The following is a 23186-nucleotide window of genomic DNA, read 5'->3' as shown; positions in this document are numbered from 1 at the left end:
GTCCCTTTGCTGTCTCCTGTTAATCTTTTTTCCAGGATTTCTGCTGTGTCCTTCCCTCTGGATCCCTTAGCTAAACACTGGCACCAGGCACAGCCACCCCTTATCCTTAGAAGTTCCTAGTGCCACCCAAGCCTGGCTTTATTTTATATTGTCTGGCTTTAAAAGCAGGTTCCACCTTTGCCCGAATGGAAATCTGGGATGGGAGAGGGAGGACTGTTGAGGACAGACAGAAAAGTGTAAATTGCCAGAAGAAGCTGCAGACTGCTTGTAGGGCCTAGGGTGTGGCTCAGGGGAAGAACTTCACCCAGCTGCTTAGGCCCTGGGTTCCAAGAGCAGTATCACAAACCCAATCCGCCTCTGTGGAGAGAACTGTGAAGTCTGGATCCTGTCTCCTGCTGTTTCCCCTAATGTGGGAGCCCACAAAAGCTTCCTAGTTAGATCTGAGCTTGCTTTACACTGCAGGGCTGCATTAGGGATGGCTTGACCATGTGCATGATCACCAGGTGGTTGGGATAGTCTATACTTGGCTGTGTTAGGGGGAGGTCTTTTGCTCCACTCCTTGGCATTCCTTTAAAAGCCCTTTAGTAGGGACAGAAGGGGCTGGTGGGTTTTGACCTAGGCCCTCCAGAGGCTATCCTATGTTTCTAGCTGTCTCTCTCCTCTGTATTTTTATCTACATATTCCTCATTTCTCTCTGCTCGAAAATACCCTGGGGGAAAAGGAGAGAGCTGGTTTCCCTCACCCTAACTGCTGTCTCACTCTTAACTCCGTCCTCATTCTGCCACGTCAGCTGTGAAAATGTACATCTGATGGCCACGTCCCCATTGGGAGCCCTCTACTGATTCCCCGTTGCCCAATGGGCAGCGGCCATGAGGCTGCAGCTATTGGTTAGCATGACACAAAGGCCAGTTTGCTTCACCTCCTCCCTCCAGCTGGATGACTTAGCAGCAGGGCGCTCCTGACAGCCCACTCTCTCCTCCTTCTGCCATAGCCCTTAGGCTTCCAGTTTCTGATCATTGCCCACCTCAACACTGGACAGTGCACTCATGTGGAGATGTCCTTTCCCAGAGCTTAGAACAGCACACAGTAGGTATTCAGTTGGTATAATTAAGGGAATGCCCAAATTACTGGCCAGACTCTATTTTGGAAGGGGTTATTCTCTTGTGCTGAGTCTAAAATGATTATAATTGTTAAACACTTGCCAGTCTACCCATGTGTGACTGAAGGCAAGTATTTAACTTTGCTGTGCCTCAGTTTCTCTTCTCTTAAATGGGGCTCATAGAAGTTTATTATAAAGATTAAGTGAGGAAATTGAATCCAGGAATGCAAGTGCCTACCTAGTGAGGGTTTTTCATTCTGCTACTGTGCAGTTCTTAAACACAATGCAGATTAAAAAACTTTCTTACACTTTTATTTTGTGTATATGAGTGTTCTGCCTGGTTATGTCTGTATACCACATTTGTGCAGTGCTTGAAGAGACCAGAAGAGGGCATTAGATCCCTTGGGACTGGAGTTACAGGTTGTGAGCTGCCATGTGGGTACTGGGAATTGTAGCAGGAATCTTAAAAGTTCTTATTAATAAAATCAAACCTGAGGCCATTTATTGGGGTGAACTGGAAGATCAGAGATACAGAACAGGCCACAGCTAACCTCACCTCGCCAGATCCTCAGCTGGTCTTGTTTCTTCAGACTGGAAGCTTCTGTGTTCTCATCCCAATGGTTCTTAGCTGAACTGCTGCTAGAAGCCTGAAAGCTTAATCAGCCAAATGCTTAACCAGACCAAATGCTTCTAGTTTCTCGTACTCATGCCTTATATACCTTTCCGCTTTCTACCACCACCTCCTGGGATTAAAGGCTTGCTTTCTGGGATTAAAGGCGTGAGTCACCAGGCTTGGCTGTATCCGTGAACACATGGATTTCTGCCTCTGGAATGCTAGGATTAAAGGCGTGTGCTACCACTGCCTATCCTTTATGTTTAATATTGTGGCTGCTCTATCTCTGACCCCAGATAAGTTTATTAGCATGCACAATATTTGGGGGAATACAATACCACATTTCCTCTCCTTTTGTCTAAAATTTTAAAAAGCTTATAACTAATACAAGAAAAATTATATCCAGTAAGTATATACAATATACACAGTCAAGATTACATTAACGATGTCTAGTCCATTAACATTTGACAGATTCAGATAAAAAACTCCATTATATATATTAACAATGTCCAGTCCAGTAACATTTGATCCTATTTAAAACAAGTAGTTCCTTTTTAAAAGTAGATTCAAAAATTGACCTTTTTATCTTACCATATTCATATTTTCATAAAAGTTTCAATAATCTACCTTTTGTCATTTTTATGTCTTTCCCCTTTTCTTTTCAGTGTAGATTCAGTGATCTACCTTCTTATCCTATTATTTCTTTATCTTTTTCAGAGTAGATTCGATGATCTATCTCATATTAGGGAATCTAACCCAGGTCTCTGGAAGAGCAACCAGTACTCTTTAACTGCTGAGCCATCTCTCCATCCCACTGTAGATGTTTTGAAAACTTGGTCACAGTTGAGAGAATTTGCTGTTAAAAGGCAGTTACTGTCTGCTATGGACAGCCCTGTCTTTACACACATGTACACACACTCATACTTGTCAGTTGTTAGGTTGTGGAATTATGCTAGCGAAGTATCTCTTGCACTCCAGGTTGTTCCCACACCTCTCAGATGACCGGGGTGCAACTTCAGTCTTGTGACTCCTTTTCCGCCTCTCAGGAATGTCTGCTGCCTCCAGAACTCCGGGCTCCTGTGTGGTCTGGCCTTTCTATCTGGCTCCATCTGCTCTCCTGGGTGTGCACAGTCAGGCAGCCTGGGTTGAAGCTGTGCTGTTTCAGGTGTGTGTGCTTGAGTAAGTCACTTAACCCCTCTGAATTGTTATTCTGTGTTATTTTCCCCAGCCTCTCTAATGATGAATCTTCGAGCTGCTTCTCATTTTCCAACATAGTATTTCCACATGGGAATTAATTAGTTGTGTGTCAGTAAAATGTCTACAGCCATGTTTCTTTATGCCTTCTTGAGGTCCTGCTGTACAATGCTTGAGTTGAAGTGTGTTCTGTAGGCACTGCTTTAAAAGACTTGGGTTCCTCCAGCAGAGGATTCCAAAAGGACCTCCACACATCCTCTGTGTCTTTCTGCTGACTGCTCTGCCTACTCTGGTTAGAATCCTAGTGATTGACTTTCACCTAAGCAACTCCTGCAGATGCTCCAGCAAAATCCCATGAAAGAGCCACCTTCTTAGTCCTTCCTACAGAACCCGAAGCAAGAGTGACTTCTGAGAAGCCAGTCAACCCAGTCTCAGTCACCGGCTCTTGGACTTTGGTCTGGCACTGGCATCTTTCCTTGGCTAATTCATAGGACTTGGCATTCACTTGTGGACACTTGGGACAGCCAGTTTTTGCCTTAGAGGATTAAGTAGCACCATTTAGAGCTGACTTAGAACTATATATATGTATATATTTGTATCTCATAAGCTGGGCATCTTTCATAAATCAGGGATGTTCTTGGAAATGTGGTTCTCACTGAAGTCTGTCCCAAGTGTTCTTTTCTTGTTTGTTCTGTAGTAACAAATGCTTTTGACGGTAATAGCATCAATAGAAACATGATTGACAAGAAAATGTGTCAATTTGTTTCAGTCCATTTCAGTGCATAAATGCTGTTTTATTAAACAAGACAATGCTAGGGAAATCTTTATTACATTTTAAAGCAAAATGATGCAGTTGAACAATAAAGCTGAAGGGAGTCTCTCTTAAAGAAAAGAAAGTTGGTGTGATGGTACACATCCTTTTGAGTTTGAGGTTCAAGGCCAGCCCTAGTGACTGCTGGCCTTGAACCTCAAACATTCATACTGCTCAGAGTAGGAAAAGAACAGATTTTGAGCTGTGGCTTACATGATCAAAGTGGTCCTGTGTGAGTCAGTGAGTTGTACTCTACGACAGGATTAACTATTGTGCTTTTGACATCTTTGAGATCTATTTGAACAGTGAATAGCTTACTACTTCTTACTGAACCCTTCCCAGGTAGTGCTATTCTTGATGGGGCTGAGCAGGCTGGTCCTGGCCTGGTAAAATAATTGACCCAAGGTTGGAGGATTGCCCTGGGGCCACTGTGACACACTGTGTCCGGAGAGTAGGCCTGCCAGTGTTAACCCCTATCCTTTTTATCGTCCATTGTTGGGTGTACAGTGCTGAGGAAATAAAGACTGAGGAGTTCCTGTAGCTTTTCACATTTGTGAACCACCAGTTGAGTGTATTCATGAGAGGTTTTCCTCCTAATACTGAGATGAACTATGCAAAATCAAGTGGAGTTGCTTTCCAACTTTAATTTTTAGATACAGATTAAGTTTTAGCCCTGATAACTATGCTGGTTCCAAGCTTATGAATAATGAATCCTTGTTTAAAATGTGAAGTATACACTGAGGTCTTAGCAATGGTCATTTAAGAATCTGTGATACATCCCCCCAGGATGGTCTTGCCTTAAACACCTGGGTTCCCTTATCCAGCCTCAGAAGTAGTGGGGCTACAGGCCTACAGCCTTTATCCCGCCCCCCAGTGGACATTTTTTATGTTTATTTTTAAATTGTTTATTAGATTTATTCACTTTATTTTGTACATGTATGTCTGAACATGCACCACATGCATGCCTGGTGCCTGTGGAAGTCAGAAGACATCAGATCCCCCAGAACTAGTTACAGGTGGTTGTGAGCTGACATATGGAAGAGCAACCAGTGCTTTAACCAGGCCCTCCCCCAGCCAGTGATTTTTGTTTGTTTGATATTTTTGTTTTGTTTTCTAAGGGTTTTTCTGTGTAGCCTTTGGAGTTTCCTGGAACTTACTCTGTAGACCAGGCCAGCCTCAATAGAGAACTACCTGCCTTTGCTTCCTGAGTGCTGGGATTAAAGGTGTGTGCCACCACTGCCAGGCTGAGTGATTTTTTTTTTTTTTTTAAGAAGTGTCCTAGGGTGGTTTTTGTGTGACTTTTTGTTCTTCCTCTGGGACATCATCCTTCGTGAGAGTGGGATGCAGTTCCGGCCTCTGCAGAGTGGGTCCCACGGCTCCTCCCCCAGGTGTTACTCCAGCTTTTCTGTGCAGAGGCTGGCACTGAAAGTAGTTCCCTCCCAGTCAGATTGTGGTGCCTGCCCGGGGCTTCCTGCAGGTTATTTCCTTATCTGCAGTGATGTGGAGCTTGGTGCTTAATCTAGATCCTGGGAGCAGATTCCTCTACATCTGAACTGAAGTTGCTATTAACTGGAAATGCTCATACTGACCTCCCACACATGGTTCACTCCGTGTTTATCCAGTGATGGTGTACAGCATGCACTTGGTACCTTTAAGTTTTGCTTCCACACGCACTTAGGCATAAGATAAATCTGTACTGTGTGGTTGATGGAAATTGCACCTTCTATTCTTTTTATTAATCAGTGTCAGGGGTTGGAGAGATGCTTCAGTGGTTAAGAGCACTTACTGCTCTTGCAAAGAACTGGGTTTGGTTCCCAGCACCCACATGTGGTGGGTCACAGTCATCTGTAACTCCAGCTCCAGGGGATCAGGCACACACTTGGTGCACATACATAAATGAAGGTAAAACATCCATACACATAAAATAAAAATAAAACCTTGAATGTTAAGACAAACATGCAAATGGTGTCAGGTAGGCCAGTGATTGCTTAGCAGGTAAAGGCACTTGAGTTCGCTCCTCAGGACTCACACAATCAGAAGGGAGAACCAACTCCTGCAAAGTAATCCTTACACACACACACACACACACACACACACACACACACACACACACACACAATTTAGAGACTAATATCAAGCTGGGTGTTGTTGCATGCTTTTAATCCCAGTAGTCAGGAGGCAGAGGCAGGTGGTTCCCTGAGTTCAAGGCCAGCCTGGTCTACAGAGAGAGTTCTAGGACAGCCATGACTATGCAGAGAAATCCTGTCTCGAAAAGCCAAAACAGCAGCAACAACAAAAAACCCGGATGACCAGTTAAGAAACTGCCCCATCCAAAGAGGTATTTCTTTGCTTGTTACTGACACCCTTTTGGGCACCAAACTCACCTCAGCCTGCACGGTTAGAATGATTTGGAATAATATCTTTGAAAGAATTGGTCGCAATTCTTTTTCCTCTCCTAAAGAAATGGCTGCCGAGAACTTGGGCTCTGGGCCTAATGTTGATTCCATAAGGCTCCTCTGATGGGTGCTGATAAGCCACCCGCTCTGTACCTGAGGGTTCTTTGTCATTTCAGACAGCATGGGCTTTTGAGAGGGCCAAGCCGGGGAGGCCGAGTTATATAAACTGCATTCATAGTTAAATATTTGCTTCCGGGGGGGGGGGGCGGGGTGAAAAATGCTTTGTACTTTTCCCTTTGGCTTTTTCCTCCAAAAGAGCTTGTCGTGCAACAACAAGAAAAAGTGGCCAACGGCAGAGAAGGCGCTTCTTTTTCCGTGTTGGTTTGTTTTTGTTGTAAGGCTAACCTTTCCTGTTGTATTGTTCTAAAGCTTAAACCTGGCCTAGAGGTGCCAGTCTTGAGTGGAAGCAGCTGCAGAGCCGTCTGTCCGTCCGGGCCAGGTGGGACCGGCTTTGAAGCAGCATGCTGCCTTTTCAAAGAGAACCGAGCGAGCGAGGGCTTGACTCCGTCGAGCTGTCAGCATTCCACTGTTGTCATCTCTGACTGCAGGTTCCATGTTAGACGTGAAAAAGACACCAGATCCCTTTTTAGGTACAGAGTAGTCTCGTTAGTGTGTATCTTAAAAATACAGAAATGGTGGGGAGAGTCACTGTTAGCAATTAACAATGTAGCAGCCCCATCTAATTAAGACCTCAGAGAAGGTTCCTTGAGAACTGGGTTTGGCTTGTCTGCCTGGGGTTTTTGAGCTTGGTTAAACTTTCAGATAAGTGTAATTGGCAGGAGCCAGCTGGCTGGTCATATGGACTCTTGAGATGGAGGCTCTTGGTTGGTGTGGACATGTCTCGTCTTTTGATTGAGTGGTACTGGTAGCAGTGAGCTGAGTTTCACTTGTCTGCTGCTAGGAAGCATTGGGCATCAGAGAGCTTTTCTTCCTCTGGGAAAATGGAAAAGACAGGCATGGAGTTAAAGGGACAAGAAAAATGGCAAAATGGTTTCCTCCGGGCTTTTGATTCCCTTGCCAAAAACTTGCCTCCAGATGGAGACGCACAAAATCCCCGATTGTAGGCCAGCCTGCTTTCACTGGCCTGCCTCTGTGAGCCAGTCCAAACCCTTTACCTCATTCTCGTACCCATCTGCCGTTACCCTCCAGCTGCAAGGGTGAGGCAAGAAGTTCCCTTGAAACTGAACCTTCCGCCGTTTCAACTAAGCAAGCAATAGCAGGTTCCTGGGCTTGGTGTAGCATGGCAGTGGCTTCCTTCTCTGAAGTTCCTGGAGCAGTCCTGCCCGGTAGACTGTTGGGTGACATGTGTGGTAGGAGGCTTCTGGGAAGGAATCTGAGCAAGCCCTGTGCCTTTGTGTGCGCTTGTTGCTAGTCTGGTTGCCTAGCACTCTGGGCTGGTGCATGGAGAGCGTGGCTCATGTTTGAACTGTATCTTACTTCACTGCTTCTAGAAATCTGGACACTCCAATTTCCTTTCGAAGGTAGTATTGGTGGGCTGAAAATAGAGGAGAGTCCTGTGTCTGGATTACTGGGGACAGTGGAAAACTAAGACTGCCAGCATTGGGCACACCTGACTATTATAGCAGTAGGTTGTTCTGGGCAAGTTATTTTCTACATCTGGAAAACAAGGGTATACCATCATAGAAGGTAGTTGTAGTTAGTTTGTTGTTTTGAGATCCGTCTGCCTCTGCCTCCCAAGTGCTGGGATTAAAGTTATGTGGCCACCACCACCTAGCTGGTAGTGTGGTAGTGTTAGTTTTTTAGGAAGGATTTCAATTCATGTAGTTGAGAGTTGTCTTGAGCTTGCTATATAGCTAAGAATGGCCTTGAATTCCTGATCGTTTTGCCTCCCTTCCCCATTGTTAGAATTTGTACTAGCATGACTGAAAATAAAACTGTTCGTTTTAAAAGAATTTTCTTGGGCTGGAGAAATGGCTCAGTGCTTAAATACACTGGCTGTTCTTGCAGTGTGTGTGTGTGTGTGTGTGTGTGTGTGTGTGTGTGTGTGTGTGTGGTGTTGGTGACGGTGGCATGTGTTCAGATTTGATTCCCTGCATCCACATGGCATCTCACAACCATCTGGAACTCCAGTTCCAGAAGATGGATCCAACACCCTCTTCTGGCACCATGGACAATAGCCATGCACATGTTGCACAGACATACCTGTAGGCAAAATACTCATACCATAAAATAAAATGAAAAAACTTTTCTTGGAAAGGAGGTGCTGGGTACTCATGAGTAACATTCAGCGTTAATTCCCTTTCCTTTTCATTATGCCAGCCTCTGTTGGCTACTTACCAGACCAGCCTTGGCAAACTACCTTCCCATGATTTTTTTGAAATGGAAATTGGGATGGCATTACTGATTTTCAGATACTGCATTTTAAAGTTGGCACCAAAATAGTTCATAGTATAGGGTCTGTTGGATAGTGCCATAGCTGATTTTAGTTAGAATTCACATGGCGGCATAGAGGCCACCTGTGTATCCAGTGTGTCAACGGTGCGGCTGTATTCTTAGAGATGCGTCCTTAGGGGGTTTCATTGTTTGATCATGTTTTGTACTTAGGCATAAACAGGGTAAGTCTGCACACCGAGGCAAGGTCCCGGTGACTGTGCTTCTAGGTTGCCAATCTCAGGAGCACTGTACTGTACTTGTACTGTACTGTACTGTACTGTACTGCATGCTGTAGTGGCTCTAACGCTGTGGCATGTGTCTGTGCCCAAAGCCACGTGAGTGTCAGAGCACAGTGCAGACAGGTGGAAGTGCAGTACTGCAGCTTGCTCTAGAGCAGCCGGACACCAACTGGAGCCGTCACTGCAGACTTTACAGGCATGCTGTGCTCAGATGACCCTTGTTTAAAGTGGTTTTTCATCAACTGTGAATTCATCTTAGCCCATCTTCTTTTGGTGTTTGGTTGTTTGTTTTTAGGAAGAAAACAGGCTTATTGAGTACAGTGTAAGGGTCAGTGGCTGGGTAGTAATTCGAGTACACACACAGCTTCACTATGCAGCCATGGCTAGCCTGGAACTCACTATGTAGACCAGGCTGGTCTGATTTCAGAGACCTTCCTGCCTCTGCTTACATGATTACAGGCATGGCCACCGTTCCTGGCAACCCTTTTATTCCTTTGTAATTGCATTTAGCTTTAAATACAAACACATTGTGTAGTAGAAGTATTTCCTTTCATATTATGCAATCTTCTCTATTTTTAATTTTTTTTTTTTAGACAATTAATCTGTGTAATTATGGCTGCCCTGGAAATTGCACTGTAGACTAGGCTGGCCTCAAACTCAGAGATCCGCCTGCCTCTGCCTCCCTGCTAGAATTAAAGAGGTGTGTTACCACTGCCGGATAATTTTCTTTTTAACATTTAAAATTATTTTTTGCTAAAATTTGGCAACACTCGCATGCATTGTCCTGGGCCTGTACCTGTACCTAGGGTCAGAATCATTCATAGCACCTTCTTCCAACTCCAGCTCACAATCTACTGGAAGGTCAGCTGCAGTAAAGCACAGGGAACTGTCCCTGCCTGTGATGACAATGACACTTCCAGAGTACCTCGATGACCTGCTAGAGGCGTCCTCTTTAGAGAGACCCAGGGTGCTTTGCTTTGCCTTTTTCTCCCTGGGTTTGCTGGTGGCAGAGAGTGGGCCGTGAACAGCCTCTTGGTGTGGGGTCCTGTTCAACTCTGTACAGAGCTGGTTGAGTCTTAAAGCAACTGCTAGGCCCATCCCTGGGAATTCTCCTGCCTTGTCCTCCTGTACTTGCCTTTCTCTGGTCTCTTCTTCCACCGCTGGTTCCGGTTTCAACCCCATGGAAATCTGTGGTGCCACCATCACACATATAATCTGTTGTTGCCACATGTTTGGTACTTGTCTGTCTATGAAAGAGACACAGCATGGCCTTGTATGTGGTATAATGACCAAAAACCTGCTGAGCATGCTGATGCCCACCACCACCCCAGTGTGTCTCTGTGTACAGCTCTGGCTATCCTAGAATTCACTCGGTAGACCAGGCTGGCCTCAAACTCAGAGACCCACCTGCTGCTGCTGCTTCCCAAGTGCTGGGATTAGTGTGTGCCACCACTGCCCGAAGTGGTGCACCTCTTTAATCCCAGCAGAGGAAGCAAAGGCAAGTGGATCTCTGTGAGTTCAATGCCAGCCTGGTCTACATGGTAATTCCAGGCTAGTCAGGACTACATAGTGAGACCCTGTATCAATAACCAACGCCCCCCCCCCCCAAACAAAAGAAAGTATCATCCTGGGGACCAAGGAGGTGATTCAGTTGGTACAGTGCCTGTCAATCAGCCATGAGGATTTGACTTCAGTCTTCAGACCCACACTGAAAAGAAACAAAAGCCCAGCTTTAGAGGTGTGCTTATAATCCAGCATGGGGGAGGTAGGGTCAGGTGGATCCCTCGGGCTCTCTGGCCAGTGTGAACCTGTCTCTTAAAAAACAAAAGGCTGCTGGGCGGTGGTGGCGCACGCCTTTAATCCCAGCACTCGAGAGGCAGAGGTAGGTGGATCTCTGTGAGTTCGAGGCCAACCTGGTCTCCAAAGTGAGTTCCAGGAAAGGCGTAAAGCTACACAGAGAAACCCTGTCTTGAAAAACCAACCAAACAAACAAACAAACACCCCCAAAAAAACAAAAAACAAAAGGCTGAGCCGGGCACCATTGATGACACATGCCTTTAATCCCAGTACTTGGGAGGCAGAGGCAGGCAGGTCTCTTGAGTTCGAGGCCAACCTGGTCTACAGAGCAAGTTCCAGGACAGCCAGGTATTCACAGAGAAACCTTTTCTCAAAAAACAAACAAAAAAAACCTTGCCTTGGCGGAGGTGGGAATGGGGTGTGGGAGAAGGGAGGACGGGGGAATCCGTGGCTGATGTATGAAATTAAGTTAATTATAAATTAAAAATACTATATAAAACAAACAACAAAACCCAAAAGGCCGATGTTTCTTGAACAGTACCCAGGTTGTTCTCTGGCCTTCACACATGAATGAGTGCACACACACCAAAAGAATAAGTAAAGGCCGGGCGGCGGCGGCGGCACACACCCTTAATCCCAGCAGAGCCAGGCGGATCTCTGTGATCGAGGCCAGCTTGGTCTATGGTGTGAGATCCAGGACAGGCACCAAAACAGCACAGAGAAACCCTGTCTGGGGGGGGGGGAAGAAAAAATAAGTAAAGGAATAAAAAGATAATAAATATTGGTGTGAATAGCATGTGTGCTGTACTAAATCTAACACCAGCTAGATTGTGCATGGGTGACAGAGTTCCTGGATCAAAAATACATACCTTGCTTGCTCATGGTGAGGTTTTCTTCTTCAGAACAGAAAAGTTAGCTTGCTTGAAGAGTACTCCGAGGTTTTGTGTTGCAGTACCTCGAGAATTCTGCTTCTCCCTCCCTACTCCCTTCCTCTCCTCTTCCTTCTCCCCTGTGTATATGTCTGTCTCTATGTGTGTATGTGATACCCTGGAAGCTGACCGTGGGGCCTTTTGCATGGGAGGTAGGTGCTGTACCACTGAGCCCTAGCCCTAGCCCAGTGGAAGAAACTTAGAATCCCAGTAGCACAAAGTTGGGTGGCGAGTGGTACACACCTATAATCCTAGCACTCAGGCTAAAGGCTGGCTGGACTTCAGAGTATTGTACCAGCCTGGGCTGCTTAGCAGGGTGCCACTTCAAAAGACAAACAACAGAAACAAAAACCCACCAGATTTTAGCAGCAGCATAAATTTGGGAGAACCAGGACTTATGTGGCTTACTCATAAAGAGGTTGGTCTTAGACTCTGCTGGGCTGTGAAACAGACACACAGAACTTCAGAATACTCTGGGCACAATGTGCCGTCTGTAATCCCAGCAGAGCTAGGGAGGAGGATTGAGAATTGGAGGACAACCTGGGCTACATAGCCAGACTCTGTCTCAAAACCAAAACAGAGCACCAGGGTTCTGAGCTGAACGTGTTGGTCTATAAGTCTGAAAAGGAAAACAGCCAGTTTGGCTGTGGTGGAGAAGTAAATTCATGTACTCTTATGTGAAAGTAAGGAGTTTGTTAGTAGATAATGTGGGGTGAGTCCTTGTAAAATGGCTGTCAAAGTTTTTTCATGCACTTGATTAGAATCTACAGCTAGCACCTGAGTTGATCATACCAACATTGTTATTTAAGTTGGGCTTCAATTTACTCACAGATGTATTGCATCCTTTTCTCTTTTAAAAGAAAATAACAATGGTGTAGGTTACGTGTGGGCTATATGGGAAATTTTGAAGTTGGCATCAGAACTAGGGTTTGACGAATTCTGAGTCAGCTTATCCTAAAAGCCAGAACTTTTTCCAAGCTGAGATTCAGAGTGAGGTGTTAACAAGGCTGGGGATGCAGTTCCCAGGATCCCCAGCTCTGGCAAAGGGAAGCCCTTCTCCCTCTGTCTGGACACTGTGACCTGTGTGCGAGTGCAGCCTTTGGGAATTGTTCTAGACCATTCCTTCTTCCTAAAATGTTAAGCATCACCCGGAGAAACAACGTGACAAGGGGAGCTTTTTAGTGACTCCCTGAGTGAGGTGAAGGAGGAGGCTACTGCTGGTCAGTGCAGAAGATTCTACAACAGTCTCTTGGGGTCTCCACCCTCACTTCCACCTTGCAACACTCCAGGACAAAATGATAGGGAATAAAGTTTTTCATAGACCGGAGGCATCTGCAGTGTTCCTGTCAATGAGAAAGGTTAGCAACGAGAAAGCAACTCCAAGTTATAAAAAGGAGCCTGTTGTCTTCTGTTCCTTTGGAGCGATCTTAATTCTCCCTTTGTTTGGGGTTGCTGGATTACTGCATTGTAACACTCTTTTCCATTTTTGCAGGGACTGGTTTTGGACTAGGAGTTGTTTTCTCTCTCACCTTCTTTAAAAGTAAGTGACTCTCACCAGCTTCTCACTACAGTGTCTGCATAAAACGCTGCCAACTGGTCCATTGTAAAATGAGCTCAACAGACTGTGTACTCAGTCTGCATGGGTTGGACATCTCCGGTGTTCCCTGGGGGCAGTGAGTCAGGGTTGCCTGGTGTCTTAAACATGACATCCTTTCAAAAGCCTGCATTTCATGCTGGCCAGTCTGCATGCCCACGTATTTCTAAAGTGACCCAGAGATGTGGCTTGCTGGTATAAAGGCAAGTGGGCCAGAAGTGCCCCTGCTCCTTCCTGAGTCTCCTCCTTGGGAAAACTTAAGTTGGAGTATTGACTAGAAGCAAAACCGGTCACCTTGACCTCTTTTCCATGGAGAACTGACAAGGACTGGAACTAGAGAATTGTAGACATGTGTAAATAAACTCCATGGTTTACTGGATATAGCCAAAGTTTGTGAATGTTGGTGAAATTAATAAACAGTTCAAACACCTTACTGACACGTTCCTTCTGTCAAGGTTAGGAAACTAGTTCAGGTGCACAGATGGTGACAGACTGGGCTGTTTGCATCAAACTTAGCAGCCCAGGCACTCATAAGCATGCTGGATTACAGTGCTGTGTGGTCAGTCAGCAGGTGATGCCTCCTCAGGGCTTGTGAATGCTGAGCACACATGCTGGGTGGGAGCTTTATTTTAACCCTTCCCTGTCGGGATTTCTCTCTCCATGCTCAATAGGAAGGATGTGGCCCTTAGCCTTCGGGTCTGGCGTGGGACTGGGGATGGCGTACTCCAACTGTCAGCATGACTTGCAGGCCCCGTATCTTCTACACGGAAAATTTGTCAAAGTACGTACAGAATCGATAGTTCTCTCCCTTACAGAAGTCTTCAAATGTTTGCCAATTTTATTATTTTACGTTTATTTTATGAGTATAGGTGTTTAGTTTGCATGTATGTCTGTGTACCATGTGCATGCTGGTACTCATAGAGGCCAGAAAAGGGGCACCAGATCCCCTGAGACTGGAATTATAGATGGTTGTGAGCCACCAAGTGGGTGTTGGACCCCGATCCTCTATAAGAGCAGCCAGTGCTTCTGTCTATAATGTTAGTTCAAGAAGAGCTGAGTGTTGTACCGACCCGGTCACAGGCTGTTCCACTCTCCCTGGTTCTTCACCATCCTGGCAGCAGAGCTTGGCTGAGGGTGGACAGCAAGGGGCAGGCAGAGCGCTGGGTCTTTCCATTGTTGTGAGTGTTTCTATTGTTCCAAGCGGAGTTGTCCTGGATGATGGATCAGAGGTGATTATGCATAGTAGATGTTTAATGGCTGGGAGGTACTGTGGAAAATATTACATTTTCTGCAGCCTTGTACATGCTGCTCTAAAATAAATGGCCTTGTAACTTCATTTGGACTTGAGTCTGTGCCTAGATGTTGTCATCCTTCTCACATGGAGGAGCAGAATCCCACTGGGGGCTTCTGCGGCATGGCTGTACTGTGGTAATTGCTGGCCAAGCACGGCCTGGGCCCTGTGCACCACCCTGGGGACTTTCTTCATAGTCTTTTTCCCCCTCACTTCCCAGTGGATTGTGGGAGAGGTGTATCCTCACTCAGCAAAGGGGGAGAATCTTAAAGAGGTGAGCCTACTAGCGACTGGAGTCAGCAGCTGCTGGCCAAGCTGGGCTTGGTGCTCACCCGGACCTCCTGGGGCACAGCTGACTCTCCAGTCATGTCTGCCCCTTCTGGTCTTCTCCCTCTCAGCTGGGGCCTCTGCTCGTGAAATAGGTGAAACAGAAAGTTGACCATGATTGGAGCCATGGGGTCTGACTGAGGCAGCAGCCAGTGGTATCAGAATGTCTGCTGCCGGTTCTAACCCAATGTCCTCGCTTTGTAGGAGCAGTGACTTATGCTGAGAACATCCCAGTGGGAGGAAAGAGAAACCGTGTTTCTTCCTCAGGAATACTGAAGTGCCCTGGAGTGCGCTGACGTCCTAGGACAGTGCCATCAGCAACGCTTTCCACTCCAGCCACTGTTCATGTGTTCGAAACCAAGTCTGTTTCTTTTGTATTTTCTCTTCGGAAATTGTAAGGAGGTGATCTTAAATAAATTAAAAATGGGAAGCCCAGTGCAAGCCCTTCATTCCTTTCTGTGGCAGGAGGATTCTCTTTGAATGGTCTAGCTGTGGACTCTGTGACCTCTTGAAGCCACAGTCAGGCGTGTCCTCCCCACACCCCTAATGTACGCCCCTCCCACCCCCCTGGAGACTGGTGGTACCCCTGTGCAGTGATGGCCATGGTGAAGTCTTGAGGGGCGCCTTCCTGATGCTGCTCTAGGCCTGCGCACTGGCTCACAGTGGACCACGACTGATCTTGGCCACACCTGCTGTGCTGATGTCTGCTCCATTGATGTCACTCTCAATACCACATGGAACTTCGTGCCATCTCAGTTCTGGCCGGCAGTATGAAGCTGGTGGCCACAGCCTGAGTGGAAGGACATACAGAGGTGTGAGGATAAAGGGCCACTTCCCCTTGACTTGGATCTTGTGGGTTCTTGTGAAGCATGACAGAGTATTTTCCAGTTTCTTCTGATGTGTACAGCACACTTGTGCTCAGGCTTTTGTAGATGTCCACTGTGGATGCTCTGGGTGATGGGCGTGCTCGTAGCTAGGAAAGGACAGGCAGGTTATGAGCTAGAGTGCAGGACAGTCAGAGCTGGCAGCTGGAGGGGCCTCAGCCAGTGCTAGGCACGTTGATTAGACCTCAGTCCTTGAAAAAGCTTTGGGGGTAAATTCAGGGTGGCCTCTCCCCTCCCTCTGCTTTTCCTCCCTTATTCTTTGTTCTACTTTCCTTTCCAGAAACACGGGCTAGGCTGTGAACCTGGGCAGGCGGCAGGGATGCTCTGCCAAAGCTGGGCTGTGCCCAGGCCAGCAAGTCATGGCCATGGCATGCCTTAGCCGCTTGGCTCTTTTTCACACAGCCCTCTTAACCCTTACAGAGCAGCCCATGCCGTTAGAAGAAAAATAGTCATGCGGCTGGGTTCCTCCCTTGCAGCTCTTCTCTGTATTTGCTTTACATATTAGTATCCCTGTAGAGTTAAGAAGGACAGCCCTCCCCATCCAAGAAGACAAAGGGAAAACTGCCCCTACATCTAGATAGAGTGAGGCGGGACGTAGGATTGAACTTCTGTCTCACCATTACCTAGGTTTTAGGCCTCTGTTTGCAGGGATCTGGTCCCCCCCAGCACATTTGGAGCTCTGCTGAAGTGCCCCGGGAACCTTCTCCGGGAGGACATGATTCTGGGCAGAAGCCAGGCAAAGGAGCGCTGGCTGTTTGTCTTAGTCCCAGAGGGTTTTGTATGTTTTGTATTCCCACCTTGTAGCTCTTAGCAGAGAGCATCGGAAGCATGGAGCCTGATCGTGTGTGTGTGTGTGTGTGTGTGTGTGTGTGTGTGTGTCTGTCTGTCTGTCTGTCTGTCTGTCTGTCTGTCTGTCTCCCATCTCAGATGAGCCTTCACAAAATTCCAGCTTGGCAAGGGGAAGCATTCTGTTCTACTTGAAGTTTCATTGGAAATTCAAGTCCTCTGGGGGCCCAGGTCCCTCGAGGGGGTTGTGGGGCTTTGAGTTCGCCTCTCCTCTGCCCTTCTGGAACCAAACACAAGGGAATTCATGGGTTTAAGAGCCACTACTGATGGGAACCCAGCTGGGCACAGGACACTAGGGCAAAGCTGTGGCGCCCCAAAAGTGGCTTGTGCTGCCAACATACATAAATACATACAGTCTGAACTTGACACTGTATAATTTGGCCCAGAACAATATGTATTTTGAACTCTTTTAGGTGAATGACTTTTGCATTCCAAGTGGCTGGGGAGCCATTATTGGGACACATTTGCTGTCTACAGAAGCATGCCTTTGTTCTGAGAAGTGGCCTCGGAACACTTTGCTGAGCTGTCCCTTTGCGTGAATGTCATCCTCTCACAGCTCTCAAAAGACCCAAGAATGCAGCCCCACAGTCCTGCAGGAAGCAGACACTGGGTGAAGGAGATGGCTCTTGTTTTTGCTGTTGGTTCTCAAACCTCTGTTTACATTTTTTTTTTTTTAAATGTAACCAACCCATAATTGCGTTTTACTTGTCATGGTTCAATCTGATTGCATTGTTGGAAGGACTATTTTTGAGCCTGTCCAAATAAACTCTGCAGCGTATTTCCACAAGGATGTAGTTCATGGAGCTGGGGCTGCCTTCCTCCGGACTGGTCTGAGACTCAAATGGTTTCCTGTTGCATGCTTTCTAATTGCGTAAATGCACAGGGGTGGAAGGGAGAAAGTGGAAATTCTAAGTGCTGAAAAAAATGTTAAATTTAGGATAATAAGCTCATCTGGAAGCCATCATCACTTCCTTCAAGTGTGCTGAGAGCGCCACTTCAACTCTGACACCAATGGATGGTGTCACGGAACAACGTGGTCCCGGGCAGGCGCAGGGGAGATGTCCTGTGTCCAACAGGCAGCTCTGTGTGGAATAGGACAGCAATGTAGGAGCAGAAGGAAGAGAGCAGATGGGCAGGAGGAGAGGCAGGGCTGGACAATAGACGCCAGGCCTACAGGCTCGACTGTCAAGCCCTGGATCTAAGCGCCTGCTCCATCCCTCACCTGCCAGGCACCAGGGGAGGTTCCTAGCCTGTAACTTCAGGTTCTTCATCTGTAAATGAGATCAGGGGAAAGCCCACCCTGTAGTCTTTGAGGCCCAAATGGGTGTGCTGTTAGCACAAGCTTATAAAAACACCGTCTAGGGCAGGGCGTAGTGCTCAGTGATGGAGTGCTTGCAGAGTAAGCGCAAGGCCCCAGGTTCTGTCCTCAGCAGTGCATGGTAGTACAGGGAATCAGATGGTTGAAAAGGGCTGTTAAGGTTGAAATCTGTGTTCCCAGGGAGAGCGAACGAGGTGAGCAGTGTGAGCCGCTCAAATGAGACCTATTCGTGGAAAATGCTCCATCCTCAGAATTAAGATGTCTTTTCCATCCCACTCTGCTTCATTCTGATGCATATTCATGAGACCACCAAGACTTCAACTTTCTTACTTGCTGCTGAGCACATAGACGTGGCCAGTACCAGGCTAGGATGGGAAGGAGGAGAAAAGAATGGCAGAGAAATGGAGAACCTGTAAAACAGCTTCCAACCCGGGTCAGAACCGTGACTGCTGCTGCGCGGTCCAGGGTAATAGTAATAGGCTTTGATTATCTGATCCTTACTTTGTGGGTTCAGAGCCAGAAGCTCAAGGGGGGCGGTGAGATGTCAAGAATTCTTGGAGGAGGTGGGATAAGTGAGGAGCCTTCAATAGGGAAGAAATAGAGGGTAAAAAGCTGGGCTTAGCAGCAATCCTTTTAAATACTCAGGAGGGAGAGGCAGGTGGATCTCTGTGAATTCCAGACCAGCCAGGGCTATATAGTAAGGTCCCATCGCTATAAAAAAAAAATTGAAAGAAGGAAAAAAAAAGCGTGAGGAAAGGTGGGGGGGGGTTCATTTTTATTACCATCATTTTCTCTTCTGTGTCTAGCCAGTTTGAGCCAACATTACACACTTCGCTCGCCTTAGATGGCTCTAGGGTTAACATTGACAGAGGATGCCATACAGGCTAGTTACTGTTCTGACATATACCACACTTAGTTGCTGTAACAATCCTGTGAGAGAATAGTACTTTCCTCACTTCATAAGTGAAGACAGGTTTCGGGAGCTGAATGAACTTACCCGAGAACAAGCAGGTTGAGGGCAATAATGGAATAATGCCTTTGGCCTTGACCCCACAGCCCAGGCTCTGTGCTCCTCAAACACTGGAATGGGCCCTTGCCAAGTGGTTTGATTTGACTTAAACCAGTTTAAACTTGATTTGACACACTTAAGCCTGTTGAATTGGTAATGGCCGGTCTCATTGAAATGAAACTGGTAAGATAGTTGATCCAATTTGAAATCAGCAATGTTTTTGTTTGTTTTAATTAAATATCCATTTATTATTCAGAAGTAGTTCTTTTTTTAAAGATTTGTTTTATTATTGTTGTTGTTATTATTTTGTGTGTGTGCCTGTATGAGTTTATGTGTACAGGCACATGCGTTGCCAGCAAACGTCAGTAGAAGGGATTGGATCCTCTGGAATTGGAGTTACAGGTGGCTGTGAGCTGCCATATAGCTGCTGAGGACCAAACTTTGGGTCCTCTGCAAAAGCAGCCAGTGCCCTTTACTGCTAAGCCATCTCCCCAGCCATGCTTGGATTTTTATATGAGTTCCGGGGGTCCAGACTCAGATCCTCATGCTTGGATTTTTATATGAGTTCCGGGGGTCCAGACTCAGATCCTCATGCTTGGATTTTTATATGAGTTCCGGGGGTCCAGACTCAGATCCTCATGCTTGGATTTTTATATGAGTTCCGGGGGTCCAGACTCAGATCCTCACGCTTGCATGGCAAGCTCTTTACTGACTAAGCTATCTCCACAGCCCCATGGGGTGACACATTTGAAACCCTAAGTGTCCTAGCATCCGTATATGACTTTCTAAACCCATTATTCACCAGGCATGGTGGCGTAAGCCTTTAATATCAGCACTCAGGAGGCAGAGGCAGGTGGATCACTATGAGTTCAAGGCCAGCCTGGTCTACCCAGAGAAACTCTATCTTGAGAAATCAAAACAAACAAACAAATAAATAAATAAGCTAAACCCAATATTTCTTATGCTGTGAGACAGCCTCCACCCAACCCCATGCCCCCCTTTTTTTCTGAAACAGGTTCTCATATGTATGTATTCTTGACTGCCCTGTGTCGATCAGGCTGGCTTTGAACTCAGAGACCCACCTGCCTCTGTCTCCCAATTGCTGGGATTAAAGGTGTTCACTACCATGCTTCCCCCACTTTTTTGGGGGGTGTTGAGACAGGGTTTCTCAGTGTAGTTTTGGTGCCTGTTCTGGATCTCGCTCTGTAGACCAGGCTGGCCTTGAACTCACAGAGATCTGCCTGGCTCTGCCACTCCAGTGCTGGGGTTAAAGGCGTGTGCCAGCACCACCCAGCTGCTTCCCCCACTTTTAAATATTTTTAAGCTCCTTAAGCTAACTTTCTCTTTCAGCGGGTGACCTTGACTGATCACTGTGGGTCAGTGACTTCAGCCTGGAGAAAGGCTTCCCTCTTCTTCACTCTAGAGCAATGGTTCTCAACCTTCCTAACCTGCAATCCTTTAATACTGTGCCTCCTGTTGTGATCCCCACCCATAAAATTATTTTTGTTGGCACTTCATAACTGTGATTTTGCTTTTGTTACATGCACTGAGCACCAATGCACATAAAATAAAAATAAATCATTTTTTAAAAGAAAAATACTAAAAAAAAAAAGTATTGTAAATAATTTTGGAGATAGAGGTTTGTCAGAGGGTTGCAACCCACAGGTTGAGAACCACTGTTCTAGTCCGTCCCCTGCTCTCATCCCAGCTCCTGGCTCTGTGTAATCATGAGCAACCAATCTCCCAGTCTCCTGGCACTCACTGGAAGACTGAAATGAGCCCTGTTTCCTCCAGCATCACAGTACAGACGGGATATCACTGAGGAGGAAAGTGAAATGGCCAGTGAGCTAGTACCATGATCACATGTTACCATCTGGAGAATTGCTTTCTATACAAACTGTAGGAAGGTTGGTTTTGTCCTCATACAGTAGCCTGTGCCTGAGAAATCAAAGGCTCCCTGCACTCTAGACTTCACTGTCCCTCTATTACAGATAAAACCAGGTTCTACCTGCTTTGTGAAGAAAACTCATTTTGTTGAGTATAGAAATGATGGTAGACTGGATGGCAGTGGTGGCGCCTTTAATGCCAGCTCTTGGGAGGCAGAGGCAAGTGGATCTCAGTGAGTTTGAGGCCAGCCTGGTCTACAGAGTTCCAGGACAGCCATGGTGGTTATACACAGAGAAACCCTGTCTCAAACTAAATGTGTGTGTGTGTGTGTGTGTGTGTGTACATATTTTTTTAAATATATATATATATTTAAAAAAAAAAGAAAGGATGTTAGATCTTTCCTTTATCTACTGAGACTGCCTCTTGAATCCTGGCAAACAGTCAGAGGAGGTAAAGCATGAAATGCATTACCCAGCAGCCATGTCCACAAAGGGTTTGTATGTTTCTGCCACAGTGGGACCAAGCCTGGAATTTCAAGCGTGCTAGGCAAGTGTTTACTACTGAGCTATAGACCAGACCAGATGGGTTTTTGTTGTTTTTTTCTCTTAATGAATTTATCTAGAGCACAGAAATGTCAAGGAAAACCCTGCCCTGTGGGATAGTAGGCTAACTCTCTAAGAAGGGAGAAAAATTCTCCCACTCATTGCGTACTTGTGGGCTGCTGGGAGCTGAGAAATGGAAGAAACAGAGAATGTGGAGAGTGTCCTGAGAACTAGCTGGTGCCATGTCTAGGCTGATTGATACAGACCGGAACTCAGTGCTGTCTGTCTCAGAGTGGAGTGGTACAGGAGCGTGAGGGTGTGGGATGCAGCTCACAGCACTCCTCCGTGTTAGGCTGTGCGGCACATACAAGCTCATTTCTGTGGGGAGGCTCATCTGGGAAGCAGAAAATAGACAGTTGGGGGCTTGGTATTCCATCTCAGAGTCCGTCAGTTTCAGTTCTCTGACCTCTCCACCCTCCTTCCCTCCTGAACTGGAGGCCTCGCCTTGGTCTCCCACCCTGAGATCTCCCACCCATCAGGATCTCTTCATGGGCTGGAGAAATGGTTCAGCAGGGAAAGGCCTACCACCTAGCCTGACAACCTGAGTTCCATCCCCACAACCCAGAACCCACATTATGTGTACACACACACACACGCACACGCACACGCACACGCACACACGCACGTGTACGCAGGGACACACACAAACATATACGCGCATTCTACAGCACTAAAAAAAAATGAAGGGAAGAAAAGAAAGAAAGCTTTTCCCTGGGACTTCATCCATACTGTCCAGGACTGGCCAAGGCATTACTTCCCACACCACTGAAGAGCAGACCATAGTCGATAGTCACCCTTTCTTGCTTGCTTCCCCAGGCCCAGAGGGCACAGCCATGAATGCATAGGCCCAAAGTCAGAACATCTGGTTCTGGGCCCAGACCTTTCTGCTACTGGTTTGCTAAGTGAATGTGGGCCAGTCTTTTTCCTCTGTGGGAGAGGACAGTACAGCAGTAATAGTAACTTCCATTCCCTGGGGACAGAGTTTTGCTCCCTGGGGGGCCAGCCTCCAGGAGCACAGGGCTCAGAGGGAATCCACTGAGTTGGCATACTGTGAATATCTGAGGGGGTAAGGGGAAAGACACACACTCTCTTGATGGTTTCCTTCTGTATTCTTTATTCTGTGTTCTGTATTCTTTTCTTGTCTCTATCCAGAAATGTCCCTTCTGTCTCTCTTGATGTTATCCTTCTCACTCTTTTTTATTCTCTACAGCTTATATACCCCAACAAAATCTTTCAAGCAATATAAAATTACAATGTGGTTATATTCTATTTTTCAAGTGAATGATTACAATGAATATAAGTAAAAAACATGTCTTTTGGGCTGGAGAGATGGCTCCACAGTTGGGAGCACTGACTGCTCTTCCAGAGGACCCAGGTTCAATTCCCAGCACCCACATGGCAGCTCACAACTGTCTGTGACTCCAAGCTCTAACACCCTCACACAGACATACATGCAGGCAAAAACACTAAAGCACATAAAAATAAAATAAATTATCTTTAAAAACCATGTTTTTCATTTCCCTTATATGATTTAACATTTTACATATTACTGGTGAAAAACAAACCACCCCAAGAACCTTCGTACATTCATACCCAAGCACTTGGTTGTAGGTTGACAGTGTAGGCAAGCAAGCTGTTCTCAGCCAGTTCTTTCACAGGTAGGCTGCGTGCTGCAGTTACAAAGAAAGGACCAATCACTGTATTACTTATCTCCAAGGTCATCATATAAGGAATCTTGAACTACAAACCTAAACATTTATACATGAAAAACAGATCTACTTTAAATCTGTAGGGTGCATACCCACTCATCAATGGTTTTTTTCTATCAGGAAGTTGAGGGCAGAATTGGGAATTACAAGGAATTAATCATCCTGCAAGGAAAGTACACCAGCTAGC

At 46.4% G+C, this 23186-nt stretch overlaps 1 protein-coding gene across 1 annotated transcript in view; it reads left to right on the top strand.

Moving 5' to 3' along the window:
- The window catches only part of Micos10 (mitochondrial contact site and cristae organizing system subunit 10), a 30400-nt gene extending 15221 nt beyond the window's left edge, over positions 1-15179 (top strand). Inside the window, exons 2-4 of the mRNA XM_028875283.2 lie at positions 13025-13072; positions 13798-13907; positions 14949-15179. Of these exons, the coding sequence (XP_028731116.1) occupies positions 13025-13072; positions 13798-13907; positions 14949-14957 (167 nt within the window). The 3' untranslated portion in view covers positions 14958-15179. The remainder of the gene's footprint in view (positions 1-13024; positions 13073-13797; positions 13908-14948) is intronic.
- Positions 15180-23186: the final 8007 nt, after the last annotated feature.

Source organism: Peromyscus leucopus, chromosome 2, assembly GCF_004664715.2.
Source record: "Peromyscus leucopus breed LL Stock chromosome 2, UCI_PerLeu_2.1, whole genome shotgun sequence".
NCBI classification, from domain to species: Eukaryota; Metazoa; Chordata; class Mammalia; order Rodentia; family Cricetidae; genus Peromyscus; species Peromyscus leucopus.
This window is presented reverse-complemented; position numbering and strand designations above follow the sequence as displayed.